The 19,478-nt window shown below is 45.5% G+C and overlaps 2 protein-coding genes across 4 annotated transcripts in view; one reads left to right on the forward strand and one right to left on the reverse strand.

Moving 5' to 3' along the window:
- Window positions 1–19,478, reverse strand: part of DOP1B (DOP1 leucine zipper like protein B) — a 118,953-nt gene that overhangs the window by 38,443 nt on the left and 61,032 nt on the right. For all 3 annotated transcript variants that reach the window (XM_083171740.1, XM_083171739.1, XM_083171741.1), the window contains exons 14-20: window positions 17,858–18,518; window positions 16,439–16,710; window positions 14,097–14,249; window positions 12,772–12,872; window positions 6,604–6,794; window positions 3,066–4,665; window positions 567–678 (exon numbers count right to left, since the gene is read on the reverse strand). In XM_083171740.1, the coding sequence (XP_083027866.1) occupies window positions 567–678; window positions 3,066–4,665; window positions 6,604–6,794; window positions 12,772–12,872; window positions 14,097–14,249; window positions 16,439–16,710; window positions 17,858–18,518 (3,090 nt within the window). The remainder of the gene's footprint in view (window positions 1–566; window positions 679–3,065; window positions 4,666–6,603; window positions 6,795–12,771; window positions 12,873–14,096; window positions 14,250–16,438; window positions 16,711–17,857; window positions 18,519–19,478) is intronic.
- LOC146059281 (uncharacterized) lies at window positions 8,630–12,759 on the forward strand. Its single transcript, XM_083171390.1, has 3 exons — window positions 8,630–9,046; window positions 9,899–10,025; window positions 12,755–12,759. The coding sequence occupies exons 1-3, from the start codon at window positions 8,630–8,632 to the stop codon at window positions 12,757–12,759; spliced, it is 549 nt and encodes a 182-aa protein (XP_083027516.1).

A 19,478-nucleotide genomic window follows, 5' to 3' on the forward strand; every position in this document is an offset into this window, starting at 1 on the left:
TTCACATGGGATGTTGCTATAGGCAACCAATCAGAATACACTTCTTTTTTTTTTTTTTAGCACCTTCTAAGAAGATAATAGACAGTATCTGATTGGTTGCCTGTATCAACATCCCATTTGAAATAGAACTCCCATCTTAGTAAATTTCTCCCCGAGATTGCAAATATATGAGTTACTGGCCCAATCATCAACCCACTCAGTGCAAAGCAAGTGTGCCAAGCTGTTAGTCACACTTTGTCTACGGTCAGCACTTCAAAAGTTTAGTAAAGCAAATCTTATATTACAATAAAAACTCCAACATTTCTGGGCTGCTCAGAGCCCTGTCATCAGGGAATACAGAACAGTTATGCTTAAAGGTTTTGTATTCCCTGATGACAGGGCTCCCGGCAGCCCAGAAATGTTGGAGTTGTTATTGTTCTATAAGATTGCTTTACTAAATTACTAAAAGGAGATGGCCTGGAGCATTTATACAATTGCAGTAAAGATTCCCAGCTGGGTGCAATTTATTCTTAGTGCTGATCTATCCGGACTGTATATTTCCTGTGAAGATAATAATCCAAAAATACCTTCTTTGTTTGAGCCGCATGATCCAAAAGGCAAAAATGTCCAATAGTGGTGAGTCCCTCCAGCAGGGTGAGCGGGTAATCTGGGGAAATGTTCTCTCGTTTGCAAGTTGTACTGTTGGGTAAATTAGCAGTTTTCAGATACTGATGCTGATTTAAAAAAAAATAAAAAAACCCACACAGTTTAAACCACCCCTATCAGGTGTACCCTTAACTTTATCCTACTGAACCAAAACACATACACAAAGAAGGGTCCTTTTCACACTATGGGTTCTCTCGGTAAGTCGCAGGCAATAATCCTATCACTAGTACACCAAGGCCCTGATTCAGGTTAGCTCGTAAAGAGCTGAATTTAGCACGGGGACCGATGTTGCGGGTATACCACTCGTCGTGTTGATAGCACACATCGGTGCGGACAGGGGGGCGGAAGCATGGGGATGCCCAGCGTTTCCTGGGCTTCCCACAAAATTGGTGGCCGTCCCCATGTGTCACAGGACGTCAGCCGTCCACCCATTCTGCGTCCAGGTGCTCGTTAATAAGTCAGCCTAGACTGACTTTTATTTGCAAAAGGGTAGCATTAAATAATTTTCCCCCATATACTCGCATGAGAATGGATGTCTGAGCGTACAACGTTCATTGACATGCAAATGCACCTGTTCGCTCGGCGGAGGGTGCGCTCATTCACACGCCAGACAGGCGGTGTTTACCTGCTCTCTAAGAAGCAAATTTAAGCTGCTAAGCGAGCCAACGTGAATCACCTCCTATGAGAGGCTTATTGCCGATTCTGCCTTAAGTGCTACATTTTAAGAAAAATCCAGTATGCTAATCGCTGTCTTAGTAGTGCTGGGTATCTTGCACTGTGGGCCTAATTCATGTTTATACGCAATAGCCAATGGTCACGCAATGAAGCAATTATTGCCAGACTGCGCATGTGCTGCAGTTGCACTGCGAATGCACGAAGGTGCTGCCGCCATCCTGCTCGCAACGAAGACTTCATGGATAAGAGATTGACAGGAAGTGACCGTATGGAGAACAGGAAGTTTACAGGGGGTAGCGGCAAAAACGCAGGGGTGTCATGGCCATTTTTACAGAGTATATATGCTGTCAACTGTTAGTATAGGATGCCGATGTGTATGCAAGTGTGCACACCTTCACTTGCTAACATTAGCAGTTCCATAGAATGGAAAACCACAATTGCATTTATGTACAAACATAAATTCGGCCCTGCATAGCATCTATACGCCCAGGATATGAGGCCATATCTGTGCAAATACAATGTAATGAAGCATTACAATACTAGGGTTTGTGTTCAGTCATTACAAAATATATTTGGAAACATTTACAGTTCTTTCACTACCAATTAGGGCCAGATTCAATTCTTGCCCCTCCCTGTACGCTCCTGCCAGCGGTATTCAATTGATTCTGCCGACGGGCGCTCAAACATCATTTCAGCTCACAAACCCCCAGGGGTAGCGGGCTAAAAGTCGAATGCTTTTAGCAACATTCAACGCAGATTCGATCCCAATGTGCGTTCACGTTTAGTGTAAATCAAAAAGAAACAGTCTTGCCAGGCAAGACTATATAGTAGAAATCGAATTGAATGCCAGATCGAATCGAAATCCACATTTAACCATGTGTACGCACCTTTAAGGGGTGCATACACGCTTCGATTTTGACAGGCTTTCAATTCGATTATGCTTATAGAAACAAAATCGAAATCAAAAGATTTTTCAAATGCTTACAATCCGCATTCGATTCGATGCGCGCTCCCGATTTTCTATATCGAAAAGAAAAATAGACTGTCCAGGCAAGGAAATATAGAGTTCGATCCAGTAAATTGCCTTGAAAGCAAAAGTGCAGGTTGAATGTGACTCGAATGGAAAGCAAAGGCCAAATCGAAAGGGGGTGGAATTGGGGAAATCAAATGCAAATCGAAATCGAATCAAAACTAAATTGATGCGTGTACTAACACCTTTACTATTAGTATTTGTTTTAGATGTTTTTATTGTAGCAATACAGGTTGAGTATCCCATATCCAAAATGCTCAGGACCAGGAGAATTTTGGATAACGGATTATTCCGTATTTCGGAATATTTTAATATTTCAATGATGTATTTTGAAGTATCTTGCATTTATGCTGTATAAACACATCAAACACATGAAATGCACACAAATATATTTTATTTGTTTAAAAAACAAGGTTTCAAAACATGAAACTAAATTTGTGTACTATCTCAGATATTGAATTTGAATGCCAAGCAATCATTTTCTTGCACATATATAGTGCCAGTTACATATCATGTCCTCAGTAGTGCTGTTACAAATGTCCCTAGTGAGTTTTGGAATGTATGGTTTTCAGAATAATTCAGAGAACGGATATTCGGATACGGGATACTCAACCTGTACAAATATTTTTAAATATATGTAGGTTAATATTCATAATCCCATTGTACGGCGCTGCAGATCACCATAGAAAGAGTAATAATAATAATAATTACATACCTTATTTTTACAGATTCATTTTCATACTGCTTCACAAGTTCATCTAAGTTCTTGCAGATCTGCGCAACAAAGGGTGCTACAGTTAAACCCAAAGACCTGCCGAAATAAGGTAGAGAGGATGTAACCAGGGCAACCCAGGGAGGGTGCATTCCGTAGCCGTACTCCGGCCGCAGGGCCCTGACCACAGCAGAGACGAACAAACCCTGCGATGTTATTGCATGTGACTGCACATACTGCATGGCATTTATAGACTGTTGGAAGTTGACTCCCCGATGCCATTCCTTCGAGAGATCCACTGGAGAGTCCTGGTCTTCGTGCACCTGCCGCAGGTGATGTTCCAAAACAATCAAAATCTGCAGCAGCTTCAGGAGTTCAATCTGAAGGGGATGCTCGCTCCAAATCTGATCTTGGCCAAAATTAATGATGCTCTCTTCGAACAATCCTTCATCAGGCATGTCTTTGTTGCCACCGAGGGACACCTGTTCATACTTCTTCTGACTCGTGTACATAGAAGCGGACAGCGACAGCAGGACAAACTCTTGAACCTTGCATCTTTCCAGCAAGCTGTGTATAAAGTTGACGTTTTTGCCATCTGAGTTCTTGGCGGTGGCGGCCAGCTGAGACATTATCCTGATGAGGACCTCCACACTCTTCACTTGGACATCGCGGTTGCCGAGTACATCTTTGTAACTCACCTTCAGGTAGCAAGGGTAATACGAACGTAAAAAACTTAAGCACAGATAGGTCAAAAGTTCAATCAAGAGAGAATGAGGACACATTGATGGCGACTGTGTTTGAAGCTTCCCATAGAAGCTCTGACCGACAAGGGCTTCCTGGTGGCGTGCAAGAAGGTTGTATATTAGGTTGAGGTGTGCTGTGGAACTGGTGTCCATACTGGTGCTGGCAACCGCTTCAATAAACTCTTTAGGGTTGGTCTTCAGAACAGCTTCCAGTACTGAGAATGCATACAATACCCTCTTGGAGTCATAGGGCTGAAGGTACAGAAGAATGTGTTTGAACAGGGCCTCAATCATCTCCTCTTTCTCTTTTTGCTGCTTCAGAAGCTTGGTGCTTCGAATGGCCTGTAGCTCCAGATCGGCTTCATCGTCGCTGGATAGAGACTCTGAGGTCTGCGTAACATTAGACTCTGTACGTACCAAATTTAACAACACACTTGGCCTGGGCACATCTACACAGGACATGTTTGGCTGACAAGAAGGTTTGGAGGAGTCTTGCCCATCAATGTTATCACTGTTAGTCCAGTGTTGATCATTACTTGATTCCAAGGAACTGGGGTTGAATGAAGACGTGTTCTCACTGGCACTTTGGCCAATGCTGGTGTCCGCAGACTCTGTGTGTTCACTGTCCTCCTGGTCGCTGTCCCTATCAAACGATGGCTCAGAGTTATCTGAAGCATGATGGTTGGTCAACTCATTTTTCATCTTCTCAGGGTCTTTCTCCACTTCAGCCCAGATGGCCTCTCGGTCAACGGTGTTAAATGGTTGGTGGTTGTCCTCGGAATTACTCTCAGGAAGCTCGTTACTTCCTACTGTGTCTTTTATTGAAGATCTTGTCCTCCTGCACCAGTAGCTGATTTCCTCTATACATACAAAATAAAAAGATAGGAGCATTCAGTACATAGATCTGAGGAAACACAGCAATGTTCCTCACACCTTACTCCCTGCTCGACAAATGAAAATTGTTTTCATTTGTTTTCCTCTTCTACGAAAGAACCCAAGTGGCTATGTGGTCACTCATAGTTATTCCCATTCTGATTGGTTATCAGAGATTGGCACCTCCCCTGGTTCAGATCAAATCAGAGAGGCCCCATTTATCCTATTAGTGTACCCACAAATGCCAATGGATGCCTACCCGAACAGAAGAGGACCAATCGTTAGGACTCTGTAATAAATGGACAAACGAGTGGTATGGTAGAGTGTCATTTTAATAAAGGTGTTTTCTAATTCACTGTCTGTGCTCTGTCTTTGTGTTAATATTTCCTTTACAGGTGCAAGTGGGCTCTGTCTTTGTGGACTTGTTGGCACTTGTGGTACTCCAAGTGCCAGAATGCCCTGTCGGACCTTTCAATTGGATATGACTGGGCTTTCTGGGACCTGTAGTGCAAAGGACAATAATAATATTGCAACTAACATTTTATTAACCCCATATGCACTGGGATAATTGTGGGGTTAATTAATGGTTAATAGTAGAATTAACCGTTTGAATGCCAGCATTGCTGTGAGAGGGATGTGCCTGGCTTATTTTTTTTGCACAATATTTAACTAATCTTCAATTAATTGACTTGAGATAATTTACTGGCAATAACTAAAGTGAGTCATATTCCTGACTACGGCCACGGCAGATTTAGTGGATATATTGCACAGCTCTCACAGCATCATTGGCACTCAAACTGTTAACCATAACTAATTGAAGGAGCTCACACTTTTTTGGGGAGAGCAACTAGTGAAATGATTGGACTACTCTCTCCTCTCTTGTAATGCCCTGTACACGGATCATTAGGTCACCATTGTGGTCGACAAGCATTAGGTCGACATGCATTTAGGTCAACATGAGTTATGGTCGACATGACTTTAGGTCGACAGGGTCATTAGGTCAACATGGGTAAAGTCAACAGGGTCATTAGGTCGACTTGGGTAAGTTGGACATTGGAAAAGTCGACTGGAATGTCAACACAGTCAACATAAACACAACACTACCGCCTGTCGGCACATTTTGGCTAAAAAACTAACATGACCCTGTAAGACCATGGGTCCTCAAACTGCGGCCCTCCAGATGTTGTGAAACTACAAATCCCAGCATGCCTTGCCACAGTTTTAACACTCCCTTATAGCAAAACTGTGGCAAGGCATGATGGTATTTGTAGTTTCACAACATCTGGAGGGCCGCAGTTTGAGGACCCATGCTGTAGACCTTAGCCATGTCGACCTAACCCATGTTGACCTAAATGCATGTCAACCTGCATGCAAAATCTGCATCTATATATACACATATAAAAGGCTAACTAATCCTCACCTCAATGAGGTGAAGTACCGCCAGTGACCACCAGAGGCCACTCAATGGACTAAATTACTCCTTTGTGTACTAAAAGAAGGCATAACAGAAAGTGAAAGCAATTTTTGCAGGGACACTGATCGGTTTCAAACTTGCTGGCTATGGCGAGAGGGAGCTGTGGAAGACAGAGTTTGGAGGTAGGAGCAGATAGGAACAGGGGGTGGAATGGAGAGTTTGTGGGCTAAAAACTGTCACAGCTCAAAGTGAAAAGTACACTGCAAAAGCCGTCATTTTGTCAAGCATTAAACTAGTCGAAAATAACACACTAAGGGGGTAAATTTACAAAAGCTTCTAAAAATCAAAAGGGGTGATGTTGCCAATAGCAACCAATCCGATTCTGTCTATTATTCCCCTATTGCATCCTTGAAAATGATAGACACAATATGATTGGTTGCTACGGGCAACAAGCCTTAATAATTGCCTACCGCAGAACTGTAATACTGCGACTGATGAGACTGTGTTGTACCTGAGGAATTCTTCTGTTTGATGCAATGAATCGATGTCCTCTGAGTCTTTGGATGGAGCAGGAGCAACAGCACAGGTTCCAGGATCCGGGCAACGTCATTCAGTGAGAGCGCACGCACCAGCCAGCCCTGAGCGGCCGCACCGATAGCCCCATCTGTGCAGTTCAGGCTGTCCAGGACCACAAATAGGGACCTGCACACAGGGACAGGTTAGTATATACCTTCAGCAAATATACGTCCAATGGCTACAGAGACATTTCCAAAATAATGATGCTTTTAAAACACATAAGGCAATATTCAATTGATACCGGATCCATTTTGCCGGAATCAATCCGGCATCCATTATTCAATTCATCGGCCAAATCCGGATGTTGGATTTTGGCGATGATTGACACTCACCCAGCCAGCGCTCGGACCGGGTGAGCGCGGCAGCAGGAGACGGCGAGAACCGGAGAGGGAGCCTGGATGGATCCGGGTGAGCTGCTCTCACCCGGCTCAGTGGCGGGTATGTACGGGAGGGTGCATGCGGCGGCGTGAGGGTGCGGCGGACAGGAGGACGGCGCTGTGTAAGCTGCTGCTGCTCACCTGGCGCCGTCCTCCCTGCCTCAATCCAGCATGTTGTTATGCTGGATTGAAAATGACGGAAACATAGCAGTTTTGGCTGTGTTTCCGTCAAAAGCAGGTGAATTAGCGGCTCTTCCGTCAATCCACCTGCTTTTCGACATGCCGAAAAAAAAGCTAAGATTGAAAACTGCCGTCTTTTTGGCAAGACGGCAGTTTTGACACTGATTGAATATACCGCATATATTGTTAAATAAAGTTAGATAAGAGGGGGTCTAATGCTGGGTACACACCAGGACGACTAGGGCACGATTCTGTCAATTTAGATCCAATTCCGACCGGTTGTATGCAGATTGTATGTACTATCGTGTGTTTTTGACATTTATTTGATCCGATTCCGATCAAATGCGCGTTCACGCCGCTCGTTTGGTCGCATCTTTGGTCCTACGTGCTGCAGGTAGGATCTGTCAATCCCAGGCCGACCGACCGTCAATCGTATGCAGATCGTGAGTGTTTTTTGCCGCCTCCGTCGTCCGTCCGTCGGTGCGTCCGTCGTTTGATCCAGCCTATTTGAGTGGCATTTCCTAAACACTCCCCCGGCGCCATGTTTTTCCACATAGCAAACAGCGCTGGCGCAGCAGTTGGACTCTCCTTCTTGTCTCATCTCCCAGAACAACAACCTGGTATGTTTGCACTCCCAATGCTCTTCTATGCATGCCCACTGTTGCCACCAATGTATATAGTGTGTATAAAGCACTGGTTTGGCAACCGTGCACCCGACCATGTCACTGTTTTTTTTGGGTGGGCCCCATGTCTGTGTGTATACATATAACCAATGTCCACCATTGCAGTATTCCAAGCACTCCTCTCTGCTAGGCCCCATTCACCTGTGTGTGTGTGTTTGTGTATATATAGATATATATACATAAACCATTGTCCACCATTGCAGTATTCCAAGCACTCCTCTCTGCTAGGCCCCATTCACCTGTGTGTGTGTGTTTGTGTATATATAGATATATATACATAAACCATTGTCCACCATTGCAGTATTCCAAGCACTCCTCTCTGCTAGGCCCCATTCACCTGTGTGTGTGTGTTTGTGTATATATAGATATATATACATAAACCATTGTCCACCATTGCAGTATTCCAAGCACTCCTCTCTGCTAGGCCCCATTCACCTGTGTGTGTGTGTTTGTGTATATATAGATATATATACATAAACCATTGTCCACCATTGCAGTATTCCAAGCACTCCTCTCTGCTAGGCCCCATTCACCTGTGTGTGTGAATAGCAATCTGCACAATAAAATGTATAGTGGTTTTCATAAAAGTTTATTAACATTTTAAATACTTAAAACATAAGAACTAGGTAAACTGGTAACTATAACTATAAAAATTTAAATATGAAACAAAACATGGGTATAACTATAACAACTAAAATGGTTTTATCTTTTTACAGTCCCAATGTCCAACGCAAAGGAACAAGAGTTTTTGGAAGGGTTTATTGAAAAATATCGTACACACGAATGCCTGTGGAGAACCAAATCCAAGGAGTATTCAAACAAAATGAAAAGAAACCAAGCCTTGGAGGAGTTGGCACGCTACAGTCTTCCATTTCACCCAGAGGCCAATGTTGAATGGGTGAGGAAACGCATCCAGAATATGCGCACGGTGTTCTTAAAGGAACACAAGAAGATGGAGGCTGCAAAGAAGTCTGGTGCTGGAGTCGACGAGATGTATCAAACATCGCTCTGGTACTATGACCGGTTGACATTCACCCTCAGCCAGGAGTCGATGAGGACAGGAGTAGTCCTTATGGTCGAACAGGAAAACCAAGAAGTCGCGGCGCAGGAGGAGGAGGAGAATTCGCAGTCTGCATCGGTGAGTCTATTTTTTTGGCTATCTAATTGATTCCTCCTGCCAATCCACAGCGCCCTCCCCATTAAAGTAGGCCATGTACTCTTCCCTCACCTGTTTGGCTCGTGCACTCCCTGTGTAGCGTTGTGTTGGGGTTTGCAAGGAGGATATCTGCACTACCTCCTCTGGCAGTTCTTGGTCTTCTTGGAGTGCTGTGCCTGTAGCCCTTTGCTGTGTGGCTTTTCTGCGGAGCAAATTGTGCAGGACACAGCACGCCGTGACAACCCAGTCAATTTTGTCCACCCTCAGGTTAATGGCAGTGTGAAAAATGCGAAACCGGCTTGCCAGGATGCCAAAAGCATTTTCCACAACACGCCGTGCCCTGGATAGCCTGTAGTTAAAGATCCTTTTGTCATGGTTCAGGCCCCTTTGCGCATATGGCTTCATGACATGCTCGTGCAGGCCAAAAGCCTCGTCAGCCACAAAAACAAAGTTAAGCCCCTGTTTAGTTTCCTGGACAGACGGCAAGTGAAGGGTGTTCGCTATGAGCCTTTCGTAGAACTTTGTGTCCTTGAAAGTGCCACCATCCGATGCACGGCCATTCCTTCCTACATCCAGGAAGATAAACTCATAGTTGGCATTCACCACAGCCATTAGTACAATGCTAAAATAGCCCTTGTAATTAAAATAGTAGGAACCACTATTGATAGGCTGGGCTATGCGGACATGTTTGCCATCAATGGCTCCACCGCAATTTGGGAAGTTCCATCGCTGTTCAAACTCCTCTGCGATGACTTTCCATTCATTCACGCTGGTAGGGAACTGAAATTAGAAGTAAATAGAATTGATTAGTAAACATGTTCAATTTTTTTACAGCTTGGTGACTACCCACCTGCAACCCCAGACCTATCTGTCCTATCTGATAATGCATGCACATCTAACGAAGTTCCTACTCCGGCACGCACTCCGCCACCCACCCTGGAACCCACTCCACCACTCCCCCGTGCCAAAAAAATGCGTGGCAAAGGAAAAAAAGGAGAAGCAGCGGCACATGAAGAATTTATGATGCGGGCACATCAAGTCCTGCAAAGAAACCCGGACAAACATGACAACTACTTCACTTATGTGGCAGAGTGTGTTCGCAACATGGCTCCTGACCAGCAACTTACTTTTGAAAAGTTATGCATGGAGTTGGTGTATAATGGCAGTTTAGGGTATCTCAACAGTGGCACTAAAATAGTTGGCATTGGTAGTGCACCAGACACACCACTGTCATTAGAATCACCAGTGCCTACTCCGCCTGCCACCGTAGCAGGCCAGTCGAGCACAATTCCAACACATACCCAGTCAACACCTACACAGCCTTCTCAACCCCCCCAGTACCGTCAATTCTACAGTTCTTTACTGATAGAAGATCCAGAGTGTCCTGTTTTTGAGGATCTGTCTTAAAAAATAGGCTACTTTATCATTTACCATCGACATGGTCTCAGCTGCAGGTATGTGATGGCCACTGCTCACATGGCGTATGGCGCACATCAATGGGGCCGGGACCATTGCATCTGCGCCATGCGCCATGTGGGCCGCAGCCTTTACATATCTGCAGCAGACATCCTCTGCCACACAAGGGCCACAGTGTGTATTTTTGTTTATTTATATGCTGCTACCTGTACCTGCATTACCAGAGGGAGAACAGGATTCTCCTCAATCTGGATAGCAAACTCCATTTATTGCCCTTTTTTCTTTGCCAATAGTATGGGGTACTGTGCGGCAGACATGGTCTCGGCTGCAGGTATGTGATGGCCACTGCTCACATGGCGTATGGCGCACATCAATGGGGCGGGGGCCATTGCATCTGCGCCATGCGCCATGTGGGCCGCAGCCTTTACATATCTGCAGCAGACATCCTCTGCCGCACAGTACCTTATCCCTACTGTTGTAAGGGCATGTTCCAGAAGTTACCAGAGTGTCTTTTGTCTTGGTTTTCTACATATATGCTGCTACCTGTACCTGCATTACCAGAGGGAGAACAGGATTCTCCTCAATCTGGATAGCAAACTCCATTTATTGCCCTTTTTTCTTTGCCAATAGTATGGGGTACTGTGCCGAAGACATGGTCTCAGCTGCAGGTATGTGATGGCCACTGCTCACATGGTGTATGGCGCACATCAATGGGGCGGGGGCCATTGCATCTGCGCCATGCGCCATGTGGGCCGCAGCCTTTACATATCTGCAGCAGACATCCTCTGCCACACAGTACCTTATCCCTACTGTTGTAAGTGCCTGTTCCAGAAGTTACCAGAGTGTGTTTTTTGTTTTTTTATATGCTGCTACCTGTACCTGCATTACCAGAGGGAGAACAGGATTCTCCTCAATCTGGATAGCAAACTCCATTTATTGCCCTTTTGTCTTTACCAATAGTATGGGGTACTGTGCGGCAGACATGGTCTCAGCTGCAGGTATGTGATGGCCACTGCTCACATGGCGTATGGCGCACATCAATGTGGCCGGGACCATTGCATCTGCGCCATGCGCCATGTGGGCCGCAGCCTTTACTTATCTGCGGCAGACATCCTCTGCCACACAGTAGCCCGTACTTATTGGGAAAGTTTAAACTGGGTCATACATACTTAAATCTTTATATATAGTGTGTGTTTTTGTACAATATCTTTTATATATGGTATTATAATATATTTTTGTTGACACAATCTATTTACTATTTTACATGTTTTAACCATGAAAGGCCTAAAAAACCTGTTTCTGTCCTAGGCCTAAATTATAAATAAAAATATTTTGTTTGCACAATAAAGTGTACAGTGTATATTTCATCCTTACCTTGCAATACTGGTACTGCAGCACCTTCACAATGGCTTTGCAGGTCTCCGGGATGATGAGGCCCAAAGCTTGCGGGGAGATGAGGGATCCAAACTTTAGGTCAGCAAGAGACCGTCCTGTCGCCAGAAACCTCAGGGTGACCACCAGCCGTTCCTCAGCAGGGATAGCCATGCGATACTTGGTATCCTGCTTCTCGATGTGGGGAGTCACCAGACGCAGCAATTCCTGGAATGTGGCATCATCCATCCTCAAGAAGTTACGGAAATCGTCTGGGTTATTCTCCCTGATGTCCCTGAGCAGTGGCATGTGCGAACGAGTCTGACGCTGAAGTAGCCACTGCTTTGTCCAGCATGATCTTTCTCTCCTGCGCTGGGCTCTCTGACGCCTGAGCTTCAAAACTGCATAATAGAGCAGGTACTGTTGCTGGTGACTACCCATCACTGCATTCTCCATAGTGCAGGGTTAAAAGACACTTTGTAATGGCAGGCAAAACAAAGTAATGTGTAAATAGCTATGTCCAGCGTTCAGCAGGTATAAACCAAGCCTCACTAGTAACAAAGCAGAAATACACTGGTTTAAAATGGCTGCTGCTATTCCTATCCCCCTCTGCTAGTCCTCCCCCTCTGCTAGTCCAGCCCCTTCATTCAAATTTCAAAGGCCCATCTGACGACGGTCGCATGTGTTCTTGCAAAAAAAACAAAAACCAGCGATCCGACCGTCTTAACGACCATCGCGGGCGCATCGGGATCGGATCTAGATCGTTCCGCAAAAAAACACAATTTTTGCTAATCGTTTGCTGGGGACTGCCTGGGAGCTCCCGGGAAGTCCAAGGGAAATCGTTCCATGGTCGTCTATCGGTCGTGAACGACGGTGGTCGTCCTGGTGTGTACCCCACATTAGAGTAAGCAGAACTTCACCTATCGAAGGATCGGTTATGGGATGTGACGCGGCTGCCTTGTATCTCTCTCGTCAGATGCCAAATCACCGAGAAGCGGAACAGAGCCTCCAGCCTTATCACCTGCAAGACCAGAGAAAAATAACACAGCGCTGTGACCTGATGGCCTCATTGGTCACATGGTTATGGTGTAGCAGACTGACGCTGCCAACATCGATCATGTTATGGTCCACCACCCTTAGTCAAACCGGTCCAGTTAGACGCCTAAACATAGTCAAACTCATCTAGATTGACAGTTACGGAAGTTAGACCCCAGATGGTCACACGGTCGACTTGAGTTTTTCAGGTCTTTTGGTGCTGAATGTCACGGGGGTCCCCTTGCACACTGTATATATGCACAGTGTCCCCTTGCCTGGCTCGCTGCACTCGGCACAATATTATAATATTGTATAGTATAGTATGAACCAAGTCGACCTGTGACATTCGGCACCAAAAACACGTGAAAAACTCATGTAAACCATGTGACCGTCTCTAACGCTGGTGTCTAACTTCCGTTACTGTCGATCTAGAGCAGGGCTGGGCAACACCGGCCCTCCAGATGTTGATGAACTACACATTCCAGGATGCCTTGCATCAGTTTCAGCATGGCCACATAGAAAAACTAATGCAAAGCATCCTGGGATGTGTAGTTCATTAACATCTGGAGGGCCGGTGTTGCCCAGCCCTTATCTAGAGTATATTTAGGCGTCTAACTAAACGGGTTTGACTAAGCGTGGTTGATCTAGCCCAGTGATGGTGAACCTTGACGCTCCAGCTGTTGTTGAACTACACATCCCAGCATGCCCGGCATCAGTTTTAGCATGGCCAAATAGTAAAACTGTAGCCCACATGTAGTCCAACCGCTGTAACAATGAATAAATATGCGGCATTATATTCTGTATGTGAACTATGCAAATACTCATATGCTAGATGGGAGCGGCACAATCCACCAGCTACTGTATTCATATTCTCAGTACTGTCACAGTGACAGATGCTTTACAGGCAGACATACGTCTTACGTTCTCACTGTGAAATAATCAGGACCACAAGGCAATATTTGGCTGGTCACTCAGATTAATCTACAGTGTGTAAGCGGCACCAGGAGCCGACTATGGTGCACAAGCCAGTCAGACCGGCTCCCTTCATCAGGAGCGCTGAGCAACAATCATCAGACCAGACGAGCCGATTTTGTGCAGTCTTGCATGTAAAAAAACTGTAATGGTCTTTTAGGGATTGTATCATTCTTATAATGGGTGCAAAAAAAAACTGTATGGTTCCCCTGTTCTGCCCGGCCTGCACCCAGCTTACTTTATCGTTGTCCAGCAGAGTCTGGCAGATGATCTCCTCGCAGATATTGGCAGAGGGAGCCAGGCAGTGCAGTCTGTAGAAGAGTTCCACGCAGGTGATATGGTGTTCTCTGGTCTCCATGTTCAGCTGGTTCCACAGCGCATGAGCCACTCTCTGCCAGGAGAGAAGTGTAATACGTCACCAACACCGCAAAGCAGATGCCTGCCATAAATAAATATATAGATGTCCCCACAAGACTGTTACGTTATAGTATCTGGGGCAATTAGTGTTATTACTTTACGCTCACAACCCTGCGGCAGGAAATAAGAGGAGTACATGTTTGTTATTCCAAGTCAATGTTGATTGTAGACACGGAGCGGCACATTAATGTTTGCCATCACAGGGGATTGATGAGAACAGACAGGATGAGTAATTGTCTGTACGTTCTGAGGAACATTGCATTGGAGATGAGCGTACGGCTGCTTCTTGCGTGTATTCTGACTGGCCATGCTCCGGATGTCAGCGTGCTTAACCAAACACACTGCTTCACCCCTTAAAACCTGGGATCTCACGTAGGCAGAGTAGCGAGAGCGCGTCGCGGAAACTGAGCAGAGTTGTGCGTAACAGTAAATATACCAGCTTTCCGACATAGTGGGGGTGATACCTGATGGGTGCCGGATGGGGTCCCGACAGTCATTTACCCGACCTCGGGATCCCGACAGTCAAAACCCAGACACATGGGGGGCCCGACGGCCACCCGCTATTCTCCCTCGTGGGGGTCCACGAGCCCCATAGAGGGAGAATAGAATAGGTGGCGAGTGTAGCGAGCCCGCAAGGGACTTTGTTGCGCTCACCATGCTGTCTGGGTCCGGCCAGTCGGGATCCCGACGTCGGGATAATGACTGTCGGAACCCTATACCACACCCATACCTGATAGCTCAGGTCCGAATTCCCTTCCCTGGTCGATGGTGTGGGTTTGCTCATGCGCGAACATGTGCAAACCCCCGGGAGCAAATGCCTTTGGTGAGTTTCACACTTGCCGGGGCATTTGCAACAGGATAACAGAAAGGGGGCATGCCTGGGGCGGACGCCGGGGACAATCTAGCGTTTTATGGGTGTGCCCACAAAAACAGTGGGCAAGCCCATGATAACGCTGGGCCTGCCCATGCATCCTCGGGGCAGGCGGCTGACGTCACATGAGCCCGTCAGCCATGCAGGATGGACACCTACGTGTAGGAGGATACATCTGGGCTATTTCACACGCTCTGGCACCTGCCGGGCGGCTAAACCCCGCACGGCCAAAAGCCGTACCGCACACCGTAGTTAATAATGGACACAATTGTCATGGCCCAGCCGCCCGGTTGCAGCCGGATCCCACCACTGGAAAGGACGGCTGCCAGGCTGAGGCCATCCCCACCATTCTAAACTCCTGAGTGCGGCACGGCATCTTGGCCATGCAGGGGTTTCGCTGCCCGGCAGGAGCCGGAACGTGTGAAACAGCCCTAACAGTGTGCACCTGTATTATGGGGATGTGCTCAAACTAATAGCAACCAGAATCCCAACCGTCAGAAGACCAACAGCCGGATCCTGGCGGTCAGAATCCTGATGGATCCTGTAGGTAAGTACTGGGGCTGGGGCTAAACACTAGGGGAGGATTAGGCTCCAGGAGTGGGGGAGGTTTTGGGTTAGGTGTGGGAGTTTAGGGTGAGGTCTGCAGAAGGGGTTGGTTAGAGTTAGGATTAGGGGTAGGGTGAAATACTTACCAGGCATTCAGCAGGATTCTGCGGCAGATATTCTTTCGTGATTTTGGATCCAACCCGTATTATGTATGTCTCATGGTTGTTGCTTCATTTGTAGTGTTCATTCTAGCACCCGTTATCTTTGAAAACCCATGCAGTTCCTCTTCCCTGCCTGGGGTGTCACTGTCTGCTGTAGTGCTTCTAGCACTGTGTGGTCTGTATATCAGCACTGATATGCCAACCAGACCTGTGCTAGAAACACCACAGCAAACAGCGACACCCCAGGCAGGGAAGAGGAACTGCAAGGGTTTTCAAAGATAGCGGGTGCTAGAATGAACACTAATTTGCATCGATTTTCTATATGTTTAAAGCAGACTCCACCACAACATTCCATTCCATGTTTTAAGGATATGCATGCTGAAGCACAGGTGACTTCAGTCAATTCTGTTTAACCGCCTGGACTCACGCATGGATATCCAGAAAACATGAGCTGTAACGGCAGAGTTCAGGAAACTCTGGTTTAGAGTATTAAGGTACAAGTGCTAGTTACTCTTTAAATATCTGGAAAGTTTTTAACTGTCTTGTTAGTCAACAGATAATCAGGCTCCAATGCTAGAGACATACCAGGTAGAAATCCGTCTTCTCTGCGATGATTCGGAGAACTCCCGGCAACACAGGCGGGACGGTGACCATCTGCAGCTTCGTGAAGACTGCGCTGTACCCGGACATCTTAGAGCGTTTCATCCGGTCTTCCATTACCAGAGACAGGGACTGCGAATGATTGATGACTTCCAAAAGGGTGGAGATGGCCATGTTCTGGATGTAGCAATCCTTCACACAGCAGCAAATGGTCATCAGGGACTTGAACCATAGAGGAAAGCTGGCATCACTGGACCCTGATACAGATCAGAGACAGAGTTACTGGATTCAAGGCTGAGAAAGTCTGATATCGTAGCACATGCAGGAGCTCTGTATTATATATTAAACCAATGAGCCCCTTTAACTGGCTGATTTATGTTCCCTGAATAGGCGCTCCCTGAATAAGTGCGGACAACTAGTTTCACCTGCGTTAGGCTTCTTCTGGATCGCGTATCCTCAAGAAGCCTTACGCAGGCAGAACTAGTCAATCCCATCACACCTCCAACACTTATTCAGGGAACATAAATCAGCCAGTTAAAGGGGCTGTGGAGAAACTATTTATTTGGATATGGACTGTCACAGACCGATCTAATCTGTTGACAACTTATACACAGTATATGACATGGCTGCATTATATATATATATATATATATATATATATATATATATATATATATATATATATTCTTTATCAATTTTTAAAATTGTATATTTATTTATTATTTCTTTATTGTTCATCTTTATTTTGATTATTTGGTTTATGTATGTATGTATGTATGTATGTATGTATGTGTAACCCTTGAATGTGTATTAGGGACAATTACCCGGTATGTCAATTTGTTGTAACGTTGGACATAATTTTAATTTTTATGCTGCAAAAAGTTTTTATGTTTGGACTGAGACAATACATCTGGTCAAATAAACACTAATCAATTTTACTATAGTATACAGTCTGATTTTACATTAGGGGAGGATACACGCAGATTTATTTGCTTTATTGTCTCTATTTTGTGCTATATTCTGGGTATTTGTACTGTACCCTATTAACTCAGCAGCAATCAATTCCCCTGAAGTATTTAAGCGCTACCTCACTTGTTTACACTTGTGGGGTATGATTATCAAACCTTGAAGAGATATAAAGTAAAGATATATAAATAACTTACCAATTGTCTCCTAACTGCCATGTTACAGGCTGTGTTTGAAACATGACAATTAAGATCTGATTGGTTGGTACTATATCACTCTCAAAGGTATTTGGTGACAGGCAGCCAGTGAGAGCGGTGAGTGGGGGAGGAGCCTCTTTCCAGCTCTCACTGTATAACTGTGCTACAGACATATTAGCTGGCTTTTGACACTCTCATTAATGGTGAATTGATAACACATGTTTTTGGAATAACCTCTTACCAGGCACTTGGAATAACGTGGAATGTAAATGTTCAGTCTCTTCTTCTGACAGGTAAACAGGGAAGGTGGCACAATCCAGTAGCAAGTGACAGGCAGCAGCGAAAGCCTCTCGGCAGTCTTCAGACATCTCCCCCATGTTCTGGATACAGCGGTCAATGTCCCACTCTTCATCTGAGCCTTTGTTTGCTTTCTTGGTGGTTGTGCGGGATGGAGAATAGTCCACCTTATTGATTTTCTGTTTTAAAGTTGGCGACCTCGGGGTGAAGAAGTCCGTCAGCATCTGCTTGAACTGGGGCACGGTGATCTGTTTTGGTTCCCAAGCACCCTTCTTCTTTATAGGCACAGTCACCGCGTTCGTGTCGGAACTGACCCCACTGTTCTGCGTCTGTAGATGTATCCCAAACAGATGTCTGCTGGCAAACTTGGCCACCAGTTCCTGTATGCAGAGCAGTGTCCTCTGTACGCTGCCCCCCTTCTTCCAGACATCACCCTTATCAGGGCATACTCTGGGCATTCGCAAATATCCAGACAGCTCCGGGGAGGATGCGCTCAGGCCGATTCCACTATCTGCTGATTTCAACGGAGGAAAAACAGGTTCTTCCCCAACATCTGTCTCCGATTCATTGTCTGGTTTAATTTTCTGTGATTCCTTCGATGGACTCTGCAATGACCATAGTAAACACTGCATAGGTAATCTTATATCATCATATTGCTATGTGATATCACTTGGTCTATCTCTGACCCCTCCCACTAATGTCAGTGATGTCACTTCCAGAGCGACTCAGTTATTCATTTCTGGTATTTCCTATACCTACTGCTCACACGTCCTCAAAAGGGGGGGGTTGATATTTGCTGACAGATACAAATTTACTGCCGATATGATTGTCCGTAAAATGTACACAATGCTTTAGAACTCTGCAGTTCCTTATTAGCTTGTTGTGTTACATGCAGTAAAATAGTGTATGCTGCCTCTATGAAATAATTCAGTGGTTCTCAAACTTGGTCCTCAGGACCGCACACAGTTCACATTTTCCAGGTCACGTGACAAGTGAACTCATTACTGGCTGACACATTTTAAAAGAGCCACAGGGGGGAGATGATTATTTCACTTGATTCGGTGAGGAGATCTGCAAAACATGCACTGTGTTGGGTCCCAAGGACAGACTAAAATAGCCACAGATAGAAAATCTAATCCCAAAAACTTCTACAGTTATATAAACGAGATACGGTTAAGGAAGGAAAATGCTGGCCCACTAAAAATTAAGCAGGGTACCCTGGTAATAGGAGGAAAAAGAGGAAACGGAATTATTCAATTAATTTTTTGCTACGGTATTTAGAAGGGAAGAATCTTCAGAAGATCTCCCACAGATTAAATGCTTAGCTCTTGATTGCTCCCTATCTGCATGTTTGAGTGAGGAAATAGTCAAAAATAGATTACGGAACCGAAATAGTAACAAATCTCCTGGCCCGGACCAAATTCACCCTAGGATACTAAAAGAATTGAGTTCGGTCATAGCACTACCATTATATCTGATATTCGAGGAATCAAACACAGGGACGTTACCAAGGGACTGGCGCATAGCTAACGTAGTACCAATATGGAAGGTAGCAAAACTAACCC

This window comes from Crinia signifera, chromosome 2 (genome assembly GCF_055691185.1).
Source record: "Crinia signifera chromosome 2, ASM5569118v1, whole genome shotgun sequence".
NCBI lineage: Eukaryota > Metazoa > Chordata > Amphibia > Anura > Myobatrachidae > Crinia > Crinia signifera.

Bases quoted from the DNA above. Each gene is read 5' to 3' on its own strand.
- LOC146059281 (XM_083171390.1), top strand. From the start codon at position 8,630: ATGTCCAACGCAAAGGAACAAGAGTTTTTGGAAGGGTTTATTGAAAAA. The intron at 9,047-9,898 runs GTGAGTCTATTT...ATTTTTTTACAG, and splicing joins AGAATTCGCAGTCTGCATCG to CTTGGTGACTACCCACCTGC.